Genomic DNA, 21,136 nt, shown 5'->3' with positions numbered 1-21,136 from the left:
GGTCCTATTTGGATGACAATCACCAAGACAAAACAAAATAAATTTTAGGTCTTCTTCGGATGTTGAGCTGAGTTGAGATGACTTTAATTCTTTATGAATAGTAGTTAGTGGAGATGTTGTAATAAGTTTTGTGGGATCTATCTAAGATGAGTTTATGTGTGTTTGAATATTAAGATGAATTTAGATATATTTATGAAAAGTTCAAAAAGATTATAGATTCCGTGTGTAAAAATGTGTTGAATTAAAAAAAGTTATAGATCTTACGTATAAAGAAATCTTGAATTGAGATGAATTTAATGATTTGAGAATTGAGTGTTTAAATTTTATAATCAATTTAAAATTAGACTGAACTGAATTAATTTCAACTCAATTCAACTTCTAAACTGGATAAACTCAAGACAATGACTGCAAAATCATTCATCACAGGTAAGTTTCAAACCTTTTTAAGAGTGGTTTGGATTCAGAGATGAGTTGAGATAGTTTGTGAATAGTAGAATAAAAGTTAAATTATTTATTATATTTTGTGTGAAAATTTAAGAAAATTATAGTGATGAGATGATATTAGATGAGATGAATTGAAGTGAATTGAGATGAATTACGAATACAAACGAAATCTTAGAGAGAGATGATTTTGATGGAGTTTTGCACTCAACGCGTTTTTGTTGACTATTACGTCAGAAACTGAGCATCAACGCGTTCGTACATGTATCAAGAAGAGGAGATAAATTCTATACGCCTCGAGGTTCTTATTTTTTAGTTGACCAATCACATTCTTCGTTCTAGAAAAACTTTGTCAGAAAACAAAAATCATCCTAAACGAAGTACCAGAGGTTGCAACTTGCCTTGCTCGAGGTGTCGTGTTTCTCACACGGTCACACCCTGTTCGTGCCAAGTAGTTAGCGTTAGGTGGCTTTAGGCCTCCATACTTCGTACAATGTTCCTGCCGATCTACAAGTTAAGAAAAAACGAAATGTATTAAAATGAATAGTAAATAGTAGAATAAAAATTAAATTATTTATTATATTTTATGTAAAAATTTAAAAAAATTATTTTAAAATTTAAAAAAATTAAATTATTTATTATATTTTATGTGAGAATTTAAAAAAATTATAATTATAAGATTAGATTAGATGAGATGAATTGATGTGAATTTTGAATGCAAACGAGGCCAAGTCACCAAGAATATGTATATGTGGCGAATTCTTTCGATATTTTCTTTTTATTTAGTGATTAAGTAATTATTTTTTAAGAATGTTATAATTTTTTTAAAATATTTAAAGATATAAAAAAATATATAATTTTTTTAAAATATTTAACCTACTCGAAAGAATTCAACAAGCTACACGGTACATAGAAAGACTTAAAATATGGAGTCAATGGACTCCATGCGTGTTGATTTCTCCCAATGTGGCCAAAAGGGTCGTTGTGAAAACCATTTAATAATCCGACCACCTCAAACGACTAGTCTGAAGGAGGCAGACCTGAAAGCAATGGGGAACCTTCAAATTGTTAGTACCAACCATTAATTTTCCACAACGACTGAAAAATAGACCACTCTAAAGTGTAAATACATTGGGTTGTGCCTGTCTGTCTTTCCTTTTCAACATTTCCATTTTTTGCCGTCACTTATTTCTCTCTCTTGTTGACCTATGAAATATATTCTTATTTATATTGAGGCTCGTATGTAAACACGACTGCTCTATACTATTTTATTTTTAAATATCATTCCAACATAAAATATTTTATAATTTCAACTGTTTAACTTTTTTATATAATCATTATAATTTTTTTAAACATCCAAACAAAATACAAAAAATATTACAATATTTTTAAATTTTAAAACAAAAATTATATTAAAAATTATATTTAAATAATTTTTTTCTTAAATTTATAATATTTTTATTCAATTTTTTTCTCAAACTATTTCATTGATATTCACAAATTATTAACAGATATTTTAAAATATTTTTAGTATCCAAACGAGCTCTAAGATAAGTGTTACATCTATAATTAGATTCTACAAAATAAACCCATAAATTTATACGATTTCACATAATACGTTAAATTTTATAATTTCTCTTTAGAACAGACTGGGTATTGTAGTCCGTTTAACACCCACAAATCCAAACACGTCACGTTAGCGCATTACAAATTAAACAAATGAGATCAGTTACATGGGATTGTTAATGAGAAATCAAAGTGTGAAGCCTACGAATTTCATCTGCTGTTTTTCCTTTCACTCATCGAGCTGATGCGAGACTCCTTCGATCCCTGTCCAGATGCTGTCAAGCCACGCCCAAACGCCGTTGAGCTCCTGTTGAGTCCCTGTCCAGACGCCGCTGAGCAAAGTTTTGAATATTGTACCAGATGCCATATCGAACAAGACACTAGAATGAAATATTTAGATACTGATACCATTTCGTATACCGTTTCGAGATAGTCGATATATGAATAAATTATATATATATATTATATTCTAAAATAATAGTTTATATATTAATAAATTATATATAAATACATATATAAAAATTATAAATAGTTTAATTTGAATTGAGAGTAAAAAAATAAGTTTGTAATTTAAAAAAATAAAATAAAAATAAATTGAAGATCAAAATATCGGCCAATACGAATCGAAATACAAGTTACTATATGTTAAAATATCGGCCGATATGAAATATATGTAATAATTGTATCAAAACAGTGACTAGTACGGCATATACGGCGGGCCTAATACGATATTTAAAACAATGCGGTCGATTCCGCGCGCGTGTGGCGTTTCCTTTCCAATTTGGAAAAGTCTCGTGGGTGGCCTACATGTCAAGACACCATTGGAGGGTATTGTTTGGCCCATAACACTCCTTGTTAGAAGATTTTCTCTAAATTTTAATAGTCCACCAAATCACTAGTTGATGTACTTTATTTTAAATAATTTTTCATTTAAAGATCGATTCATAAAATAATATATAATGTGTTAGTAACTAAAAAATAAAGTTCAAAATAAAATTAACATTAATTTATTATTCGTCTAAATAAAGCCACTTTTGTTTTTTAATGTTAAATAAAGCCACTTTTGTATTAAAGTCACGTAGAAGTAGTCTTCTGCGTTGGCGCGGGGATTACGTATATTTGATGTTGACCAGATCAGCTCCGAGTGAACGCGAGGGAATCATCGTAGAAAACGTTAAAAAGTATGCAGACAAAGTATAGACTGTTGGACATGTCAAGTCTCCGAAGAGAAAGAGACCTATAAATGGCAGCATATCTCAAACAGCCGAGTACCTCAAAACAACAAGAAATACTATATCTCTCCCCTTCCAAGCTACCTTCACCTTTATCAGTACCTTTCTCTGATCCTAGAGAACGTGATCAGTCTTCTGGCCAGTCCTATACTCAATACTCATCATCAATCTTAGCTGAAAAACCAACACAATCATGAAGGTATCGGAATCGATTCATCATTCATAGCAAACAAATTCACTACTCATGTATAGTTTTTTGCTGGTTGAAATTAAGTTAATGACTTGGCTTTTTTTGCAGCAAACGGTGGTGATCAAGGTGGAGATGGATGGCCACAAGTCCTTTTTTGGTGAGCTGGATGGACAAAAAGTCAGGTCCAAAGCCTTGAAGATTGCAGTCGGCATTTCAGGTAACGAAATACAACATTTAATTGGGTCGATAAGATATTATAATTTTATTAATACTGAAAATTACAATATATTTTTCAATTTCAATCTTTTTTTGATGGGTGTACATATATATTCAGGGGTGGTGTCGGCATCTTTAAAAGGAGATGAAAAGAACCAAATAGAAGTAAAAGGAGAAAGGATTGATACGGTAAAACTTACAAAATTACTCAGGAAGAAAGTGGGATTTGCAGAAATAATTACTGTGACGGAAGACAAGAAAGAGGAGAAGAAAGAAGAACCGAAAGTAGAATACTTGGCGTGGCCTTATATGTCTTCCTACTCCTCTCATCCATTCTATGCGCCGTCAGGGATTACATATTACTGTTCTTAATAGAGACATGAGCGAGCTAGCAGTCGAGAAATTTCAATATTATTCGTGCATGAGTATTTGGTTTTTTATCTTTTCAAATGTTTTCCCGAGGAGTGAGATGCAAATCTATCATTATGATTATGTTCTATATTAGATATAAATCGATGGTGTTCAGTACATTCTCACCTCTAAGATATCATTTTTGGAATCTTTTCTTCTAGTCATTCTTCGTAAAGATTATTACATTTCATGCGTAGAACGTCCCAAATATTATTTATTATCGATCTACGTACTCGTGTGGATGATTAGTGATTATTAACTAATTCAATGATGCAATAGTAGTACTACAAGATCACGAACGAATTCATGCTCTGCTTGAAGGAATTGATTAGTCTGGTTTGCAATTAGAAATAAAATCACGAAACAGCAATTTACGATCCAACTCAATCTCTACAACGAAAAAGCATGTTTGAAATGGTTATATATATATATATATATATATATATATATATATATATTCTGTCTACTGGGGTTGGACCTGGATGCCACATATTTACAAGAGTCAACTGAAAGTCTTTGAAAATTTTATATCTTTTTGGATGGAATATTCCGGAGCCAAGGCGGAATAGTGGAGGTATAATAATTGTACTCCAATAGGTTTACAACCGGTAAGACCGTCGTTACGAGAGAAGATGAGATATTTTATTAAAAATTAAATAAAATATTATTATAATATAATTTTTATTTTAATATTTTTAAAAAATTAAATTATTTATTATATTTTATACATAAATTTAAAAAAAATTATAATAATTATATAAGATAAAATGAAATGAAATAATTTAATTTTACGTAACTAAACCAATCTCACCTGAAACTAAAAAATATTAATTTGGCCCAGATATGCTTTTTCACGTGCGTGTGCTGTTATGTGTAATCGTTCCAATTTCATTGCTGGCAAAATGTTAAAAACTCTTTAAAAATTATTAAGCCCGGTTTAGATACATAAATCATCTAATCTAATCTAATTTCATCTTATCGAAACTGGGTATATACTCAAAGGAGGCCTTAATAAAAATGTTACTTGAGTCGTGAAGTAGAGGATCAAAGTGCACTTTGATGGCGTTCACGGAGGATAAAATTTGTGAGAATTATTTCTTGATAAGACAAGAGTGCATGACGTATGCATGCATGCATGAAGCAGATCATAAAAACCCAGAAAATAAAAGAACTTGCGAACCCACAGATAATTAAAAACCCAATTTGATTTTTTTTTTCTTTTAACCAATAATCACATTAATAATATTCTTCATTCTCGATTAATAACATATTTCTCAGAAAAAATTAATCTTAAACAAAATAATCATGATCTAGAAGAAGTAGTACTACCAGTAGCAATTAACTTATAACTCGCCTTGCTGGCAGGACGAGCTGGAATGCTTCTCAGTACGACCTGTTCGTGCCAACTTATCCCTTGTACGTTCACACTGACTATTCCACAGGTCTTCGGCTTGGTTTAAAATTTCGTCAGGGTAAAGTATTTTACATATTTTTAGAATATTTTATTATTATTTTTTACTTAATTATTATTTCATATTTTATTATTATCTTCTTAATACTATTCATAATTCTTCTGGACGCTTCTCACTACCCGACGAGGCGCTTGCTAGTCAGTGGCCGGAGTAATGTAGCCAGCCAAAGCTGATAGATATAATATTCATGGTCTTTGTGGAAACTTTTTAATAATCCGACCCCCACAAACGACTATTCTTAAGGAAGAAAGCAATCGGAACAGGTTTTTAATTCTTAATATCCAACATTTTATTTGTCTGATCCCCAACGACTGGAAAATAAATTTCTTACTCTAGGTTGTGCTTATGATCTGTCTTTCTCTTGATGATGATCAACCCTTTATGAAAAATCTATTTTTTATTTATTTAAAATATATAGTTAATAATTAATTAAAGTCTGATCTCTCTTAAATTAACCAGTCGCTATACATTGAATAGTCAAGTCATGACGAGTAAATGTTGACGTACGAGTGCTGCTAATGGACACGAGGTCAGTGGGTGGAAAAAGCTAAAGTCACCTAGAGGGACCCGATAATTTATTTATTTTTATTTAGTGATTAAAATATAATGTGAATTTTTTTAAAAATATTTAAGAATATATATATTTATATATATATAAAATATTTAACTTTATCGGGACCCATCCCGAACCTACGGCACGACTCCGACGTGAATACCCGTGAAAAACGCAAAAGCACGCAGACCCTTTGTTTGGTTTTCAAAATCATCTCAACTCATCTCAACTCATCATTACAATTTTTTTAAATTTCAATACAAAATATAATAAATAATTCAACTTTTTTAAATCTCAAAATAATAATAATATTAAAAAATAATATTCTAATAATATTTTATCATCTCAACTCAACTTTTTCAAGTGTTACATGTTCGATAGGTAAAGAAGGCTTCAAGCCTATCGAAGACAAAGAGACCTATAAATGGGAGTAGTATCTCAAACAGCTGAGAGTACCTCAAAAAAAGAAGAAATTGTTAAGCACCCGACTGGCCTGTGCATATTTCTCTTTCTAGCTAAAAGACGTGAGGCTTTACGTCCAATACTCAATATATACTCATCATCGACGTAGCTGAAAAACCAAGACAATTATAAAGGTATATTGGAGGTTGCTAGCTAGGAGTACGTGCTGCATGTGAGAAAAATCAGACCGAAGATATATAATATAGTTTTTGCTAACATAAAGTTGCATTGGTTTTTGCAGCAAACGGTGCTGATCAGGGTGTCCATGGATGGCCAGATGAAGTGCCTTTTTTGCTACAGGCTGGATGGACAGAAAGTCCGGACAAAAGCCTTGAAGATTGCAGTTAGCGTTAGAGGTACGTAACGATCAAATAAAACATTTAATTTGGGTCGACAGTACTATATTGTATAGACCACCGCTGTTAATATATATATATATATTGCATTTTATTAATACTGAAAATTACAAATAATATTTTTTTCCATTTGATCTGTTTTTGATGGGTGGCCATGATATATATGTGATGTTCAGGGGTGGAATCAGCTTCTTTAAAAGGGGATGACAAGGACCAAATAGAAGTAAAAGGGGATATGATTGATACAGTGGAACTTACATCGTTACTCAGAAAGAAAGTGGGACCTGCACACATAATTACTGTAAAGGAAGAGAAGAAAGAAGAGAAGAAAGTACTGGAGTGCATTGCGTGGCCTTATGGTGGTGGTGTTCCTTCCTGCCACTCCTATCTAGGGCTGTAAAATAAACAAGCTACTCGATAGGCAGCTCGAATTCGACTCGATTAAACTCGAAATCGACTCGGATCAAATATTAAATGGGCCGTTCGTAAACATAGAATTAGGCTCGATTATTAAACAATACAAACTCGTATAAAGCTCGACCGGCTCGATTAATGTTCGTGAACAAACTCGTTTGAAGCTCGACTTGACTCGTGAGCTCGACTCGTATATATTTGTATATATATAATACAATATTTATATATATATATATAATAGCCAAAAGTTAGATATATATAATTTATAATATACATAAATATGTATATAGACTTAGTTTTATAGATTTATAGTCCACTACATATACAATATATAAATTTATAATATTAACTTCTAGTTTTATAGAACTAGAAGATATGATGAATACATGAGTCCAATAAATATATAACATTATAAATTTACAAATTACACCATATGGTCCATATTATATATATATATATATATATTCATATTAGTATATGAATGTTAGAAAGATGGTATATTGATATTAGTAATAGTAAATGTATGTTAATATATTAGTGGTGTTAGAAAGATGATACATTGATATACTATTGCTAATGTATGGTAGTGTTACGTGTATGATATACTAATATGCTAATATACTAATATTAATATATGAAAGAAAGATGGTGGTGTATTAGTATAAGTCTATAAGATATTAGTATATGTTACTATGTATGATGATGTATAATCTTAACATGTCATATTAGTATTAGTATATACATATGGTGGTGTATCAATATTAGTGGTGTATTAGTATATACATATGGTAGTGTATCAGTATTAGTGGTGTATTAATAAATATATACTATTATTAATTTATTAGTAGTATAGTCTTACATAATATATAACATTATAAATTTACAAATTACACCATCTCCTTATCATATTAGTATAATAGTATTATAGTATTAGTATATAATAGATCTATAATATTATATTATGAATAATAGATTATAATGTTTGATAAAAGATAAAGTTAGATAATGTTATATACTTATATGACGTGTTATACTAATTAATATAAATATAATATGTTATAGTATTAGTATATAACATGTGTTACAACTTACATATTAATTTAGTTTTATATGGAATTAGTATAATAGCACTACTATATTACACTAATTAATATAAATATAATATTATATTATGAGTAATAAATTATAATGTTGGACAAAATATATAAATTATGAGCATTTATTTTAATTTTATATTAAACATTTTAATTTTTAAATTTTTGTCATAAGCGAGCCGAGCTCGGGCTCTGCTCGTTAACAGAATCGAGCTCGAGCCGAGCTCGAACTTACTTCCCTTCTACACGAGCCGAGCTTGGACGCTATAATGTGCTCGACTGATAAACGAGCCGAGCTCGAGCTCGACTCGAGTAGTAAACAAGCCGAGCTCGCACACCCCAGGCTCGCTCGAGCTCGGCTCGTTTACAGCCCTGCTCCTATCCAATCTATGAGGTCAGGGATTGCCATGAGAGCTCCAACCCTTGCTCCATCATGTAACTCATATACATTTATGATCAGTAGATCTAGATAGCGGTTGAGTAATTTCAACATATGAGTTTTTGTTTTTCTCTTTTCAAATGCTTTCCAAGGGTGAGCATGCAGATTTGGAATTGAATCATCGCTTGTTATCAATAAAAGTTGTTGGTTTGTTGAGTTTCTGACCTCTTAGATATCATTTTTTGAATCCTTATTTTGATGATTTATGATGTGAAGATTATGAAACTGATCGAAGAACAACATATATAGGTTGTGTTTGATAATTCTGCTCGTGGGTGATTAACTTCAATGTACTGCGAGAGCACAAACAAATTAATGCTCTGCTCGAAGAAAGGAATTAATTGAAGTACTCTGGCGTACGATCATTAATAAAAAAATAGCAAACTGTGAAAAAAACCCACGATCCAACTCGACAAAAAGCTTGTTTGAAATGGTTTATAATATCAGCCTTATGATTGGAACTGGATGACTTCCCCAATACCACCCACGAAAGAGTCAGCAAAATTCCTCGGAAAATTCAACTTTCTAGGATGGAATCCGAACGAATCAGGCCGGATTAGCATTATAAAATTATTATTTATTTCAAAAATTTAAATTAATAAAAAAAGATAAATTTTATTATTTATTGAATATCTTAATATTTTTCTTTACATGTGTATCAGACTCTCTTTCAATAAATAATCTAATATATAATATATTTAATTAAATAAAATAAAATGTAAAGTTAAGATTTGAAAAATCCTTACTCTAATAATATATAAAATCACTATTAATCTCAAAATTTTAAACTTTTAAAAATAAATAAATTTTATTATTTATTTAGTACGCTAACAGAATCACCCGGCAATAGAGGGAAAAGGGACAGAATTTAGACAGATGCTGATTATTTTGCGTTGACGGTTCAAACGTCAATTATTTGGAATGATTTCTACGGTCTCGTACAGCATAAGACTCACGCATTGGCTTCGTTTGGAATCACAACTCCTCTCAATTCATCTCAACTCATCATTACAATTTTTTCAAATTCCAATACAAAATATAATAAACAATTCAATTTTTTCAAATTCTAAAATAATAATAATTATAATAAATAATATTCTAACAATATTTTATTATCTCAACTCAACTCAACTCAACTCACTTCAACATCCAAACGTAATCTTACTTAAAAATACAAAAAAAAATCTAAGGAAATATAAGACAGCGTTTAAATTTTGAGTTGAAATATAAAATATTATTATTATTTTAAGATTTAAAAAAATTAAATTATTTATCATATTTTATATTAAAATTTAAAAAAGTTATAATTATAAATTGAAATGAGTTTACGAAGCAAACAAAATAAATCTCATCTAAAAAATAATTTATATTTTAATAATAAGTCATATATTTGTAAATAAAGTGTAAAAAATTGTCTATAACTGTATCAAATATTATTTTTATTATTATTCCTATTATCATTTTAAAAGCCTTTTTGGTACCATAAACAATGTTTTGAATACCGTACTGGATGACGTACCGGTCAAGGCACTGGAACGAAATATTTCGATACCGGTACCGTTTCGGGATAGCGTTTCGGGATAATGTTTCGGGATAGTCGATATATAAATAAATTATATATAAAAATATATATAAAAATTATATTTCAAAATAATAGTTTATATATAAATAAATTATATATAAATACATATATATATAAATTATAAATAGTCTAGTCAGAATTAGGGGTTAAAAAATAAATTTGTAGTTTGAAAAAACGAAAAAAAAAAAAAAAAAAAGGCCGAAATATCGGCCGGTACCGGCCGAAATATAGGCCGGTACTGTCCGGTATGGCCGGTATTTTGGCCGGTACGGAACACATGTAGTACCTGTACCGGCCGGACGGCCGAAACGAAAAATTTCGACCGTACCGGCCGGTACGGTACGAAATTAAAAACATTGACCATAAGTGCCAAAATAAGGTTTACAGCTCTATTGCAAGAATGAAAATGGGTATTGAGGGCTGTTTGATGGAAAAGATCTCCGAAATAATTATAGTGAAATCCATAGCTGATGAATAAACTGGCCTTGAGTTGAATGAGGAAAATATTGAGAAGGTACTCCAAGAAATAAGACCGTATTTTGGAGCAGCTAGTGGGTCACTTGAACTTGTGGCAATCGAGAAGCCGATAGTCAAAATTCGTATAACAGGACCAGCAGTAGGGGTAATGACTGTTCGAATATCTGTTACATAGAAACTATGAGAGAAAATTTCATCCATTATAACAATTCAACTTCTGTAAAACTCATAAAACAAAAAAAAGTATACCCCCTCCCTTTTGTCTCTCTAATTGTATGCTTGGATTTTCTTTCTCGAGTAATTTGCAAACAAAGTCTGTCAATGGAACTCCATAAAAAACCTTTGTTGTAGTTCTATGGAATATGTACAGCTCGAAATACAGAGGCTAGCAAAAGTCAGTAGAAAAAAAAAAAAATGGGAAGAAGATGACCTTTCTTGTCTTCTTTCTATTCAATTGTTTTTTATTTTTATTAAAAAATAAAAATAAGAACTGATAATTTAAACTAAACATTTTTAATTTTTAATTTTTTAATTTTTTATCTAATCATTATCTAACCATTTTATTATCAATCCTAACGGCTAAAAATAAATTACTGCACTTCAACCATTTATTTTCTATACAGCCATACTTATTTTTTTTTCCTTGCTATTTGGTCACGAGTTACTCTCTTTATTAACTCATGAGAAATGTTAGAGCATTGATGTTGACTTAGTCAAAAAATATCTTTATTATTTTTAAATTTAATCTACATTTGACCTACACTTGTGTTTGGATGTTAGAGTGAGTTGAGTTGAATTGAGTTGAAATGATAAAATATTGTTAGAATATTATTTTTTAATATTATTATTATTTTGAGATTTGAAAAAATTGAATTGTTTATTATATTTTATATTAAAATTTAAAAAAATTGTAATGATGAGTTGAAATAAGTTGAGATGAGTTTGACAACCAAACTGATATTATTTAAAATATGAATTATAATAATTCTTTTCAAATACTGTAACAAGTTCAAATGTCTTTTTTTTATTATTATTATATTTGGGTGAAGGGAGCTGAACCACGCACATTGTCTCCCTCCGGCTCCCGCTCTCGGAAATATGGCAACGACGTCCCATTCTTTGCTCTGCAACAGGCTACAGCTACTCATTCTTCCCCTCAAAACCTTCACTTTCTCAATGGCAATTGCCCAAATCAACAGCCTCAATAGGATCCTCGAAAGCTAGTACGTGGGCAACTACAACGCCGCCTCCTCTACCACCAACACCACATCGCATCATCTCCAGTCGTATAAGGAAACCAGTGTGCCGCGCTGCTCGATGCAAGCCTGCTACTGTAGTATCTTCGTCCGCAGATGAGGGCGATGATAACACACGGTGTTTGCTGCAAATAACTCTGTGGGTGGCCGAGGGAGTTTACATTTATTGGCTCTTCCTGCTTCCTTATGCCCCAGAGCCGCTTTCCCTTTCTAGCCACTCTCTCTATCCAATTGCTTGTCAAGCATTATCTATTGGTTTATGTAATTTGAAATTGTTGGAGTTTCAAGCTCAATGAAAAGTTTGTGGCTTTCGTTGATATTATCCGTGGGATTTATCTGACAGGAAAATAGTGTCAACCATAGCATTTCATTCACTCCTATGTTACCATACCAAGATTGATAGGCAATACTTTAAATTTAAATCAAGTTTTGCTTGTATTATCTCATGGAGATCCCGCGTGGGCCATCAGTTCAGACACAATAAACGCTCTTCTGGGTCTTTCTCTCAATTTCTTCTTGATCTTGCCTCTTGTGAATTCTGGTATGTATAGCAATTGTTGGTTATATCCATATTGTGATGTTAATCATCTCAATTTATGGGCGTTCCTCTCCATTCGATGGAACCCTGATGTTTCTAGTAGTTATTTATTTTGTTATCTGGTTTGTGGAGCAATATCATGTTATTTTAGAGTTTTATCCGATAATCTCTGAAATAAACAATATGTTTGCTAATCCAATGTTATGTGTCATATAACATTGTATAAATCTCATTACTGTCTTTGTTTCCATTACTGAGCATATATTTAGATAGAATCTGTGCACACATTCAATTTTCTGCACTAATATCTTCACTTCCTGCTACATCCATCACACGTCCATACTAAATTGAATCTGTTTGGGAGTGAATCTGACAGCATGCAAGGCCTTTATATTTTGGTTAATCTAACAGTCTGATGTGCATGAGTTTGCATCCAACGTTTGGGAGTGAATCTGTTTTTGGTTTTCAGCAGCAAGTTACATTAACCTATTTACAGCAGCAACTAGTTACATTAGCCTATTTGCATCCAACATGTGCTAGAAATACATGTGGTTGGGCAGCAACTATGACCTGCTGTTACATGTGGGCAACAACATTTTGTGATAAGTTGTATAAATTTTGGGATAGTGGTTGTGCTGAAATGATAGTAGTAGTGGTATATAGCACGGTTTGTTGCTCAACTAGAAATGCTTGTTGGGGATAGTTGTGAAAATAAAAATGAAAATAATTGTTGGAGCTTGTTGGGAAGTGTTGGAGATTATGAAAATAAAAATAAAAAAAGTATTTAAACAAATAAAAAATTGTATTAAAAAATATATTTAAAAAATAATAATATTTTATTATTATAAAGAATGAGATGGCTAATCTAATATGGAGATCAAGTTTTGAATAATTAATCAAAAGTCAAAAAGTCACGTATTAGCTAAATTTTGACTTTGAGATAGCTAATCTAATTCTAGTGCTCATTAGCAACTTTTTATTTAAAATAGTTAATAATTAATTAAGGTGTCTCAAATCAGTGGATATAACAGGAAAAGTCCCATTAGGAAGAGGAAGGGGCAGAGCAGATGACTGGTTAGAAAGACGAATCGCACGGCCATAGATTGTGTAGAAAATTGAAGAAGTAATATCTTTGGTATTTGATGATGACGTACGAGTGCTCCGAATGGACACGAGGTGAATACGGAATACCCGTAGAAAACGCAAAAGCATGCGGACAAAGTGTGCATGCTGTACACTGTTCGATAAGTCAACTTTCGAAGAGAGAGAGAGACCTGACCATAAATGGCAGTCGCAGTACTAGAATCTCAAACTGCTGAGAGCTCAGTCAAAGGCTATGGCGAATTCTGGTTAAATTTGCTGGCACTGGATTAGCTAACCCAAGATTTCATCTACAGTAAGTCTGATACAGTCATCTTTTTTTTTTTTTTTTTAAATAAATATTCATCCAACCGAACCCACCTCTCCCCTCTCCCCTCTCCACTTCAGTTTCTTTCCCAAGCGTATTAGAAATTTCACCTTTCCCTCTTCTTCCCCAACGTTCGGTTTCCTACGATCACCCCCCAAGATGTCCCCACCATCAGCTATTCCGGCAGTATCCTCCTCCACTGCAGCAGCTTGCAACAAGGGGTCTCGAGACTGATTTTTGTGATGCAATTTATAACATTCAGTAATAGAGTGACCAGGACGTTTGCAGTATTTACAATAGACAACCTTTGATGACTGTGAAGGAAAACGGCCAAGGCTGGAGAAGATCCAAAGGTAGTATTAGGGATGATATTAACAACTAAATTCGGAGTTTGCATCTTCATGGTGAAACGACAATTTTTTTTTTAGTTAAGTTCAGCAACTGCAACCTCAAGAGAGGAAAGAGGTGCGATGCAAAAGAGATGTCTGAGTAGATTCAAAATTCTCACAAAGTGCCATCATAAAATGCATAAATTTACGACGATGACGGTAAGTTGCAAATAACTCAATATCTTTAGAACATTTATATTGAGGATTTACAACAGACAACTGTTCCCAAAGATTATTAACTTGAGAATATAAATCAACAATGAATTGACTTGATTCCTGATGCATCTAATAAAGTTTAGTCTCAAGCTAAAACTACAACGAAGCATTATGAGTGCAGTTGTATCTTTTAGCAAGAAAATCTCAAGCAGCTTTAACATTGCAAACCTTGGGAAGTAGGCTAAGGATGGATGGAACATAAGTATTGATAAACCAAGACAGTATTTTATAATGAATACTATGCCAATCTTCAAGCCGACATGCAAAAACATCAAGACTCTCACCCTCTTGTTGCTTGGGTGCAAGAATATCATCAGAATCATAGCATTACAATTTTCATCCTCTAAGAAAAATTTCTATATTTTAGACTCACATATTATAATTAGAGTCATCTAAAATATTATCAATAGGATGAACAATGGTGTCAAGGTTGGGAGAGAGCCGAGAGGTAAGACACATTTTTTTTTTGGGTCAACGGTCAAAGGTTGATGGTCAACAGTCAACAATGTTTGCCTAAGTGGGCTGGGACAGTGTTTGGGCTAGGCTGAAATTGGGCTGTACCGAATGGGCTAGACCGAAATTGGTTTGGGCCAAAAATTAAAAGTAGAATAAAAGAGAATAAAAAATATTGGATCTTACTTGAAATGGGCTGGGCTGTGTTGAAATGGGCAAAGGAGGTCTGTGGCGCGTGAGGCGCTTGGGTGCGTGGGGGTCACGCGTAGGATTGATGGATGGTGCGTGCGGCGCATGGGGCAAGTGAGGGCAATGTGCAGTGCGTTTGGGCTTCGCGTGGGGGTGCATGCGGCAGCGGAACGAGATGATTTTGACACGGAAACATCGATAAAATCTCAGGATTACTTCTATTATGATTTGTTTTGACAAAAATTTGAGTGAAAACCGAATGAAAATTTGAGACAAACCTACTATCAAGCAATGTTTTGAATACCGTACCGGACGTCGTACCAGTCAAAGCATTGGAACGAAATATTTCGATATCAATACCGTTTCGAGATAACGTTTCGGGATAGTCGATATATAAATAAATTATATATATAAATATATATAAAAATTATATTTCAAAATAATAGTCTATATATAAATAAATTATATATAAATACATATAAAAATTATATTTCAAAATAATAGTCTATATATAAATAAATTATATATAAATACATATATATAAAAATTATAAATAGTCTAGTCTAAATTAGGGATTAAAAAATAAATTTATAGTTTGAAAAAATGAAAAAAAAAAAACATACAGGCGGAAATATCGGTCGGTACAGGTCGAAATTTAGTCCGAAATGGCCGGTACCGGCCGGTATTTTAACCGGTACGGAACATATATCATACCTGTATCGGCCGGACGGCCGAAACGAAAAATTTTGGCCGTACCGGCCGGTACGGTACGAAATTTAAAATACTGCTATCAAGTACAAGAAAGCCAAAGCTGATGTTGAAGAGAGAAACACCAGAGGAACGACTTGTATGGACATAAAAAGTCAAAATGGTTGCTATGATACCATGTTAGAACATAGAGAAACTTGAAGAATCATAAAAGAGTGTATATTCTTGTGTGTGTTACAAATTATACAAATGAGGCCTATATAGTGGATATGGTCTAGGAATATTTTAGGAATATGCTAAGATATCTTAGAATAATCTAGAAATATTCTAAGATATTATATACAATTATATACACTAAGAGCACTCCCAATGGCTCTCGTAAAATATAATTTTCTTTAAAATATAAAGAAAGATGGCCAAAAGTCTCTTCTATTGGATCATCTATTCTATTTTTATTTTACATTCAGTTACAGTAAATTCTCTACATTTAGATGTAACTGTTCATTCATTTAAACAATTTTTTATTGTTTCTCTCTCATTTCATATTATTTCATTTTTATCTTATTTTCATTTTAACCCTTTTATCACTTTTGCACAACTCTAATCTCTCATCTCTCATCTACTCTCTAGCACTTCGTTTATACTCCATTTGACTTTTATGCATGCAGAAATACTTTTGATATTATTAATAATAAATGCAGGTATTTTTTTTATCGTTTTACTCTTTTTTTAAGTAATTTAAAATATTACATTATACATAAAAAAATATTTCAAATATCAAAATATATGATGTATAGAGAAATATTTGAAATATATGATGTGTAGAGAATATAATATTTGAAATAAATAAAAAATATTAAAAAGCATAATAATTAAATGATATAAAAAAATAGATAAGCTGATGTATGACGTATTGTAAAAGTAAAAATGTAAAATAGAAAAAGTAGATTTTGATGATGTATTTTAAATGATAGGATAAAGAAGCCATTGAGAGTGCTCTAAACAAACTAATAATAAATATTTTGAAATATTTTTAATATCCAAACGAGCTCTAAGAAAAGTTCCACATCCATAAAGAGATTATATAAAATAAATTCACAAGTTTATAAATCACTAGATGATGTACTTTATTTTAAATAATTTTTTATTTAAAGATCGATTCGTAAAATAATATATGATGTATAAGTGACTAAAAGTAATAAAATTTAAACTTAACATTAATTTATTATTCGTCTAAATAAAGCCACTTGTGTATTAAAGTCATGTTGAAGTAGTCTTCTGCGTTGGCGCGGGGATGATATTTGATGGTTGACCAGATCAGCAGCTCCGAGTGAACGCGACGCGAGGGAATCATCGTAGAAAACGCAAAAAAGTATGCAGGCAAAGTATAGACTGTTGGACATGTCAAGTCTCCGAAGAGAAAGAGACCTATAAATGGCAGCATATCTCAAACAGCCGAGTACCTCAAAACAACAAGAAATACTATATCTCTCCCCTTCCAAGCTACCTTCACCTTTATCAGTACCTTTCTCTGATCCTAAAAGAACGTGATCAGTCTTCTGGCCAGTCCTATACTCAATACTCATCATCAATCTTAGCTGAAAAACCATCACAATCATGAAGGTATCGGAGTCGATTCATCATTCATAGCAAACAAATTCAGTACTCATGTATAGTTTTTTGCTGGTTGAAATTAAGTTAATGACTTGGCTTTTTTTTTGCAGCAAACGGTGGTGATCAAGGTGGAGATGGATGGCCACAAGTCCTTTTTTGGTGAGCTGGATGGACAAAAAGTCAGGTCCAAAGCCTTGAAGATTGCAGTCGGCATTTCAGGTAACGAAATACAACATTTAATTGGGTCGATAAGATATTATAATTTTATTAATACTGAAAATTACAATATATATATATATTTTTTTTCAATTTCGATCTTTTTTTGATGGGTGTACATATATATTCAGGGGTGGTGTCGGCATCTTTAAAAGGAGATGAAAAGAACCAAATAGAAGTAAAAGGAGAAAGGATTGATACAGTAAAACTTACAAAATTACTCAGGAAGAAAGTGGGATTTGCAGAAATAATTACTGTGGCGGAAGACAAGAAAGATGAGAAGAAAGAAGAACCGAAAGTAAAATACATAGCGTGGCCTTATAATTATATGCCTTCCTATTCCTCTCATCCATTCTATGCGCCGTCAGGAATTACATATTACTGTTCTCAGTAGAGATATCAGAGAGCTAGCACTCGAGAAATTTCAATATTATTCGTGCATGAGTATTTGTTTTTTTATCTTTTCAAATGCTTTCCCGAGGAGTGCGATGCAAATCTATTATCATGATTTTGTTCTATATTAAATATAAATCGATGGTGTTCAATACTTTCTCACCTCTAAGATATCATGTTTGGAATCTTTTCTTATGGTCATTCTTCGTAAAGATTATTACATTTCATTCGTAGAACGTCCTAAATATTAATTAGGATAATTCATCTTATAAAACTGGTTGTTTCTACCGTAAAGAGAGAATTGTTCATTTTTTATAAACATACCCAATACTTTATTCACACAATATGAGATTATTCTTAAAATAAAAAAATATATTAATTTGACCCTATTATCTGGGTGAAAATTAGCCCAGATACGCTTTTTCACGTATGCTGTCAAGTGCATGAACATGAAGAGTAATCGTTCCAATTTAATTCATTGCTGGCAAAATGTTAAAAACACCTAAAAAATTATTATTTTTATCATTAATATTGAAAAAAAAGACAAGTTTGAAATTTAATTTTCGCCTTTTTGGTTTGAAATATCAATTCCTAAAGTACGTACAGTAGTTAGAGATACATGAATCCATTCAATATATATGGATCTTTAAAATTTCTTACTGATTGAATTTAAATAAATAACAAAAGGGAAGCAGCTGCAACAATTATATATTAAATGAAGAGTCGAGAAGAACGGAAACAAAAGTTGACAAACTTGAGTCTCAAACTTAAATATAGAGAGAGAAGATTTTGATGGATTTAATTTGCACTAAACTCCTAAAATAATGCATGCCCAACCCATGGAGGAAATTAACTTAAAAAAAAAAAAAATTAACTACTAAATGATGGCACGCATGCAACGAGAAGTAGGAGATCATCGAGGGCATGCAAATGAATCATGAATTGAGTTTGTAAAGAATAAAATAAATTTTTATTTAATAAAAATGTTATTGGGTAGTGAAATAGATCAGGATCAAATTAAGTGCACTATTTGATGGCGTTCTGCACGGAAGATCAAATTTGTGAGAATTAATTTCTTGATCACGATATGAAGACGAGTGATATCGTGATCAATGACGTGTACATGCATGCATGATGCAGATAATTAAAACCCAGAAAATAAAATAACTTACGAACCCACAGATCATAAAAACCCAATTTGATTTTTTTTTTTCTTTAAACCAATCACAATATTCATCATTCTCGATATTAATATATATATTTCTCAGAAAAAATTAATCTAAACAAAGTAATGATCTAGAAGTAGTACTACTACGTACTAGCAAGTACGTATATATCTTCCTTATACTTAAAAGTGCCTATCGCTCAATGAACAGTAATGAACAGTGACATCAACAGTAATCACAGGGCAAAATGACAAATCCGCAAATCTCGTCCCTCTCTTCTCTGCATCCTCCAATCCAAGCAAAATCAAAGAGGCAAAACCGAAGCAAAACCACAGCAAATCCTCCATAAAATCATCACAAAAATACACGGTAAAATCACAAAATCATCATAAAATTTTCACAAAAATACCACAAATTAACAAAATCACCACAAGGCAAAATGACAAATCCGCAAATCTCGTCCCTCTCTTCTCTGCATCCTCCAATCCAAGCAAAATCAAAAAGGCAAAACCGAAGCAAAACCACAGCAAATCCTCCATAAAATATCACAAAAATACACGGTAAAATCACAAAATCATCATAAAATTTTCACAAAAATACCACAAATTAACAAAATCACCACAAGGCAAAATCACAAATCCGCAAATCTTGTCCCTCTCTTCTCTGCATCCTCCAATCCAAGCAAAATCAAAGAGGCAAAACCGAAGCAAAACCACAACAAATCCTCCATAAAATATCACAAAAATATACGGTAAAATCACAAAATCATCATAAAATTTTCACAAAAATACCACAAATTAACAAAATCACCACAAGGCAAAATCACAAATTCGCAAATCTCGTCCCTCTCTTCTCTGCATCCTCCAATCCAAGCAAAATCAAAGAGGCAAAACCGAAGCAAAACCACAGCAAATCCTCCATAAAATCATCACAAAAATACACGGTAAAATCATAAAATCATCATAAAATTTTCACAAAAATATCACAAATTAACAAAATCACCACAAGGCAAAATCACAAAACCGCAAATCTCGTCCCTCTCTGCATCCTCGAACGAAAACCACAGAGGCAAAACAAAAATACCATAAGGAGATATGGGCGTCTGTGAGGGAAGGTGAGCATCCATGGTGGCTCGGCTGGGCGTGAGGACGGCTATGAGAGGTGGTCGGTGGCGAAAGGAGGTCCCGATGGTGGTGCGGTGGCCAGAGGAGGTGGAGCTCCGCCGTGGGTGTGGAGAACCCGTGCAAGAGAGATGTAGATTTCGTGGGAGCAAACGGCACGGAGATGGAGGCCGAGCTCGCTGGAGGGGGATGGCCGGTGGGAGAGGAGACTACCGTGGAGGTGGTGGCGCCGGAGGATGGCGTACGGCGGCGCAGCAGTATCAAATCCATTCGGGCTGTGCACAGCCGAGAGAGAGGAAGAGAGAGCGTGAGAGAGGGAGACCGGTGTGGGGGGACTCGCCGGAGTGAGGTGGTGCCGGTGGAAGAGGCGGTGAGGCTCACCGACGCACGGCGGCGTCGGGCTGGGCAGAGGAAGATTCGGCTGGGAGGAGAGGCAGCGTACCGTGTACGCGTGAGCCGAGGGAGGAGAGAGAGAGGGGAGGGAAAAGTGAGGGAGAAAGGAAAAAATATAGGAGTTTATTCACTTCTTTCATTTTGGGATCTTCAAAATAATTTAACAATAAA

The 21,136-nt window shown here is 32.6% G+C and overlaps 2 protein-coding genes across 2 annotated transcripts; both read left to right on the top strand.

The window, feature by feature from the left end:
* Positions 1 to 3,271: 3,271 nt before the first annotated feature.
* Positions 3,272 to 4,195, top strand: LOC109013478 (heavy metal-associated isoprenylated plant protein 46-like). Its single transcript, XM_018995577.2, has 3 exons — positions 3,272 to 3,438; positions 3,538 to 3,646; positions 3,764 to 4,195. The coding sequence occupies exons 1-3, from the start codon at positions 3,433 to 3,435 to the stop codon at positions 4,015 to 4,017; spliced, it is 369 nt and encodes a 122-aa protein (XP_018851122.1). The 5' UTR covers positions 3,272 to 3,432; the 3' UTR covers positions 4,018 to 4,195.
* A 13,319-nt stretch (positions 4,196 to 17,514) lies between these two features.
* LOC118348127 (heavy metal-associated isoprenylated plant protein 16-like) lies at positions 17,515 to 18,444 on the top strand. The gene is made up of 3 exons (XM_035689036.1): positions 17,515 to 17,685; positions 17,787 to 17,895; positions 18,024 to 18,444. The coding sequence occupies exons 1-3, from the start codon at positions 17,680 to 17,682 to the stop codon at positions 18,284 to 18,286; spliced, it is 378 nt and encodes a 125-aa protein (XP_035544929.1). The 5' UTR covers positions 17,515 to 17,679; the 3' UTR covers positions 18,287 to 18,444.
* The last annotated feature ends 2,692 nt before the right edge of the window (positions 18,445 to 21,136 follow it).

This window comes from Juglans regia, chromosome 4, assembly GCF_001411555.2.
Source record: "Juglans regia cultivar Chandler chromosome 4, Walnut 2.0, whole genome shotgun sequence".
Taxonomy (NCBI): domain Eukaryota; kingdom Viridiplantae; phylum Streptophyta; class Magnoliopsida; order Fagales; family Juglandaceae; genus Juglans; species Juglans regia.
The sequence above is the reverse complement of the archived record's forward strand: the minus strand, read 5'-3'. Positions and strand labels throughout refer to the sequence as shown.

Excerpts from the sequence above, each read along its gene's own strand:
- LOC109013478 (XM_018995577.2), top strand. Across the intron at positions 3,647-3,763 it reads GATTGCAGTCGGCATTTCAG|GGGTGGTGTCGGCATCTTTA; the intron begins GTAACGAAATAC and ends ATATATATTCAG.
- LOC118348127 (XM_035689036.1), top strand. Across the intron at positions 17,896-18,023 it reads GATTGCAGTCGGCATTTCAG|GGGTGGTGTCGGCATCTTTA; the intron begins GTAACGAAATAC and ends ATATATATTCAG.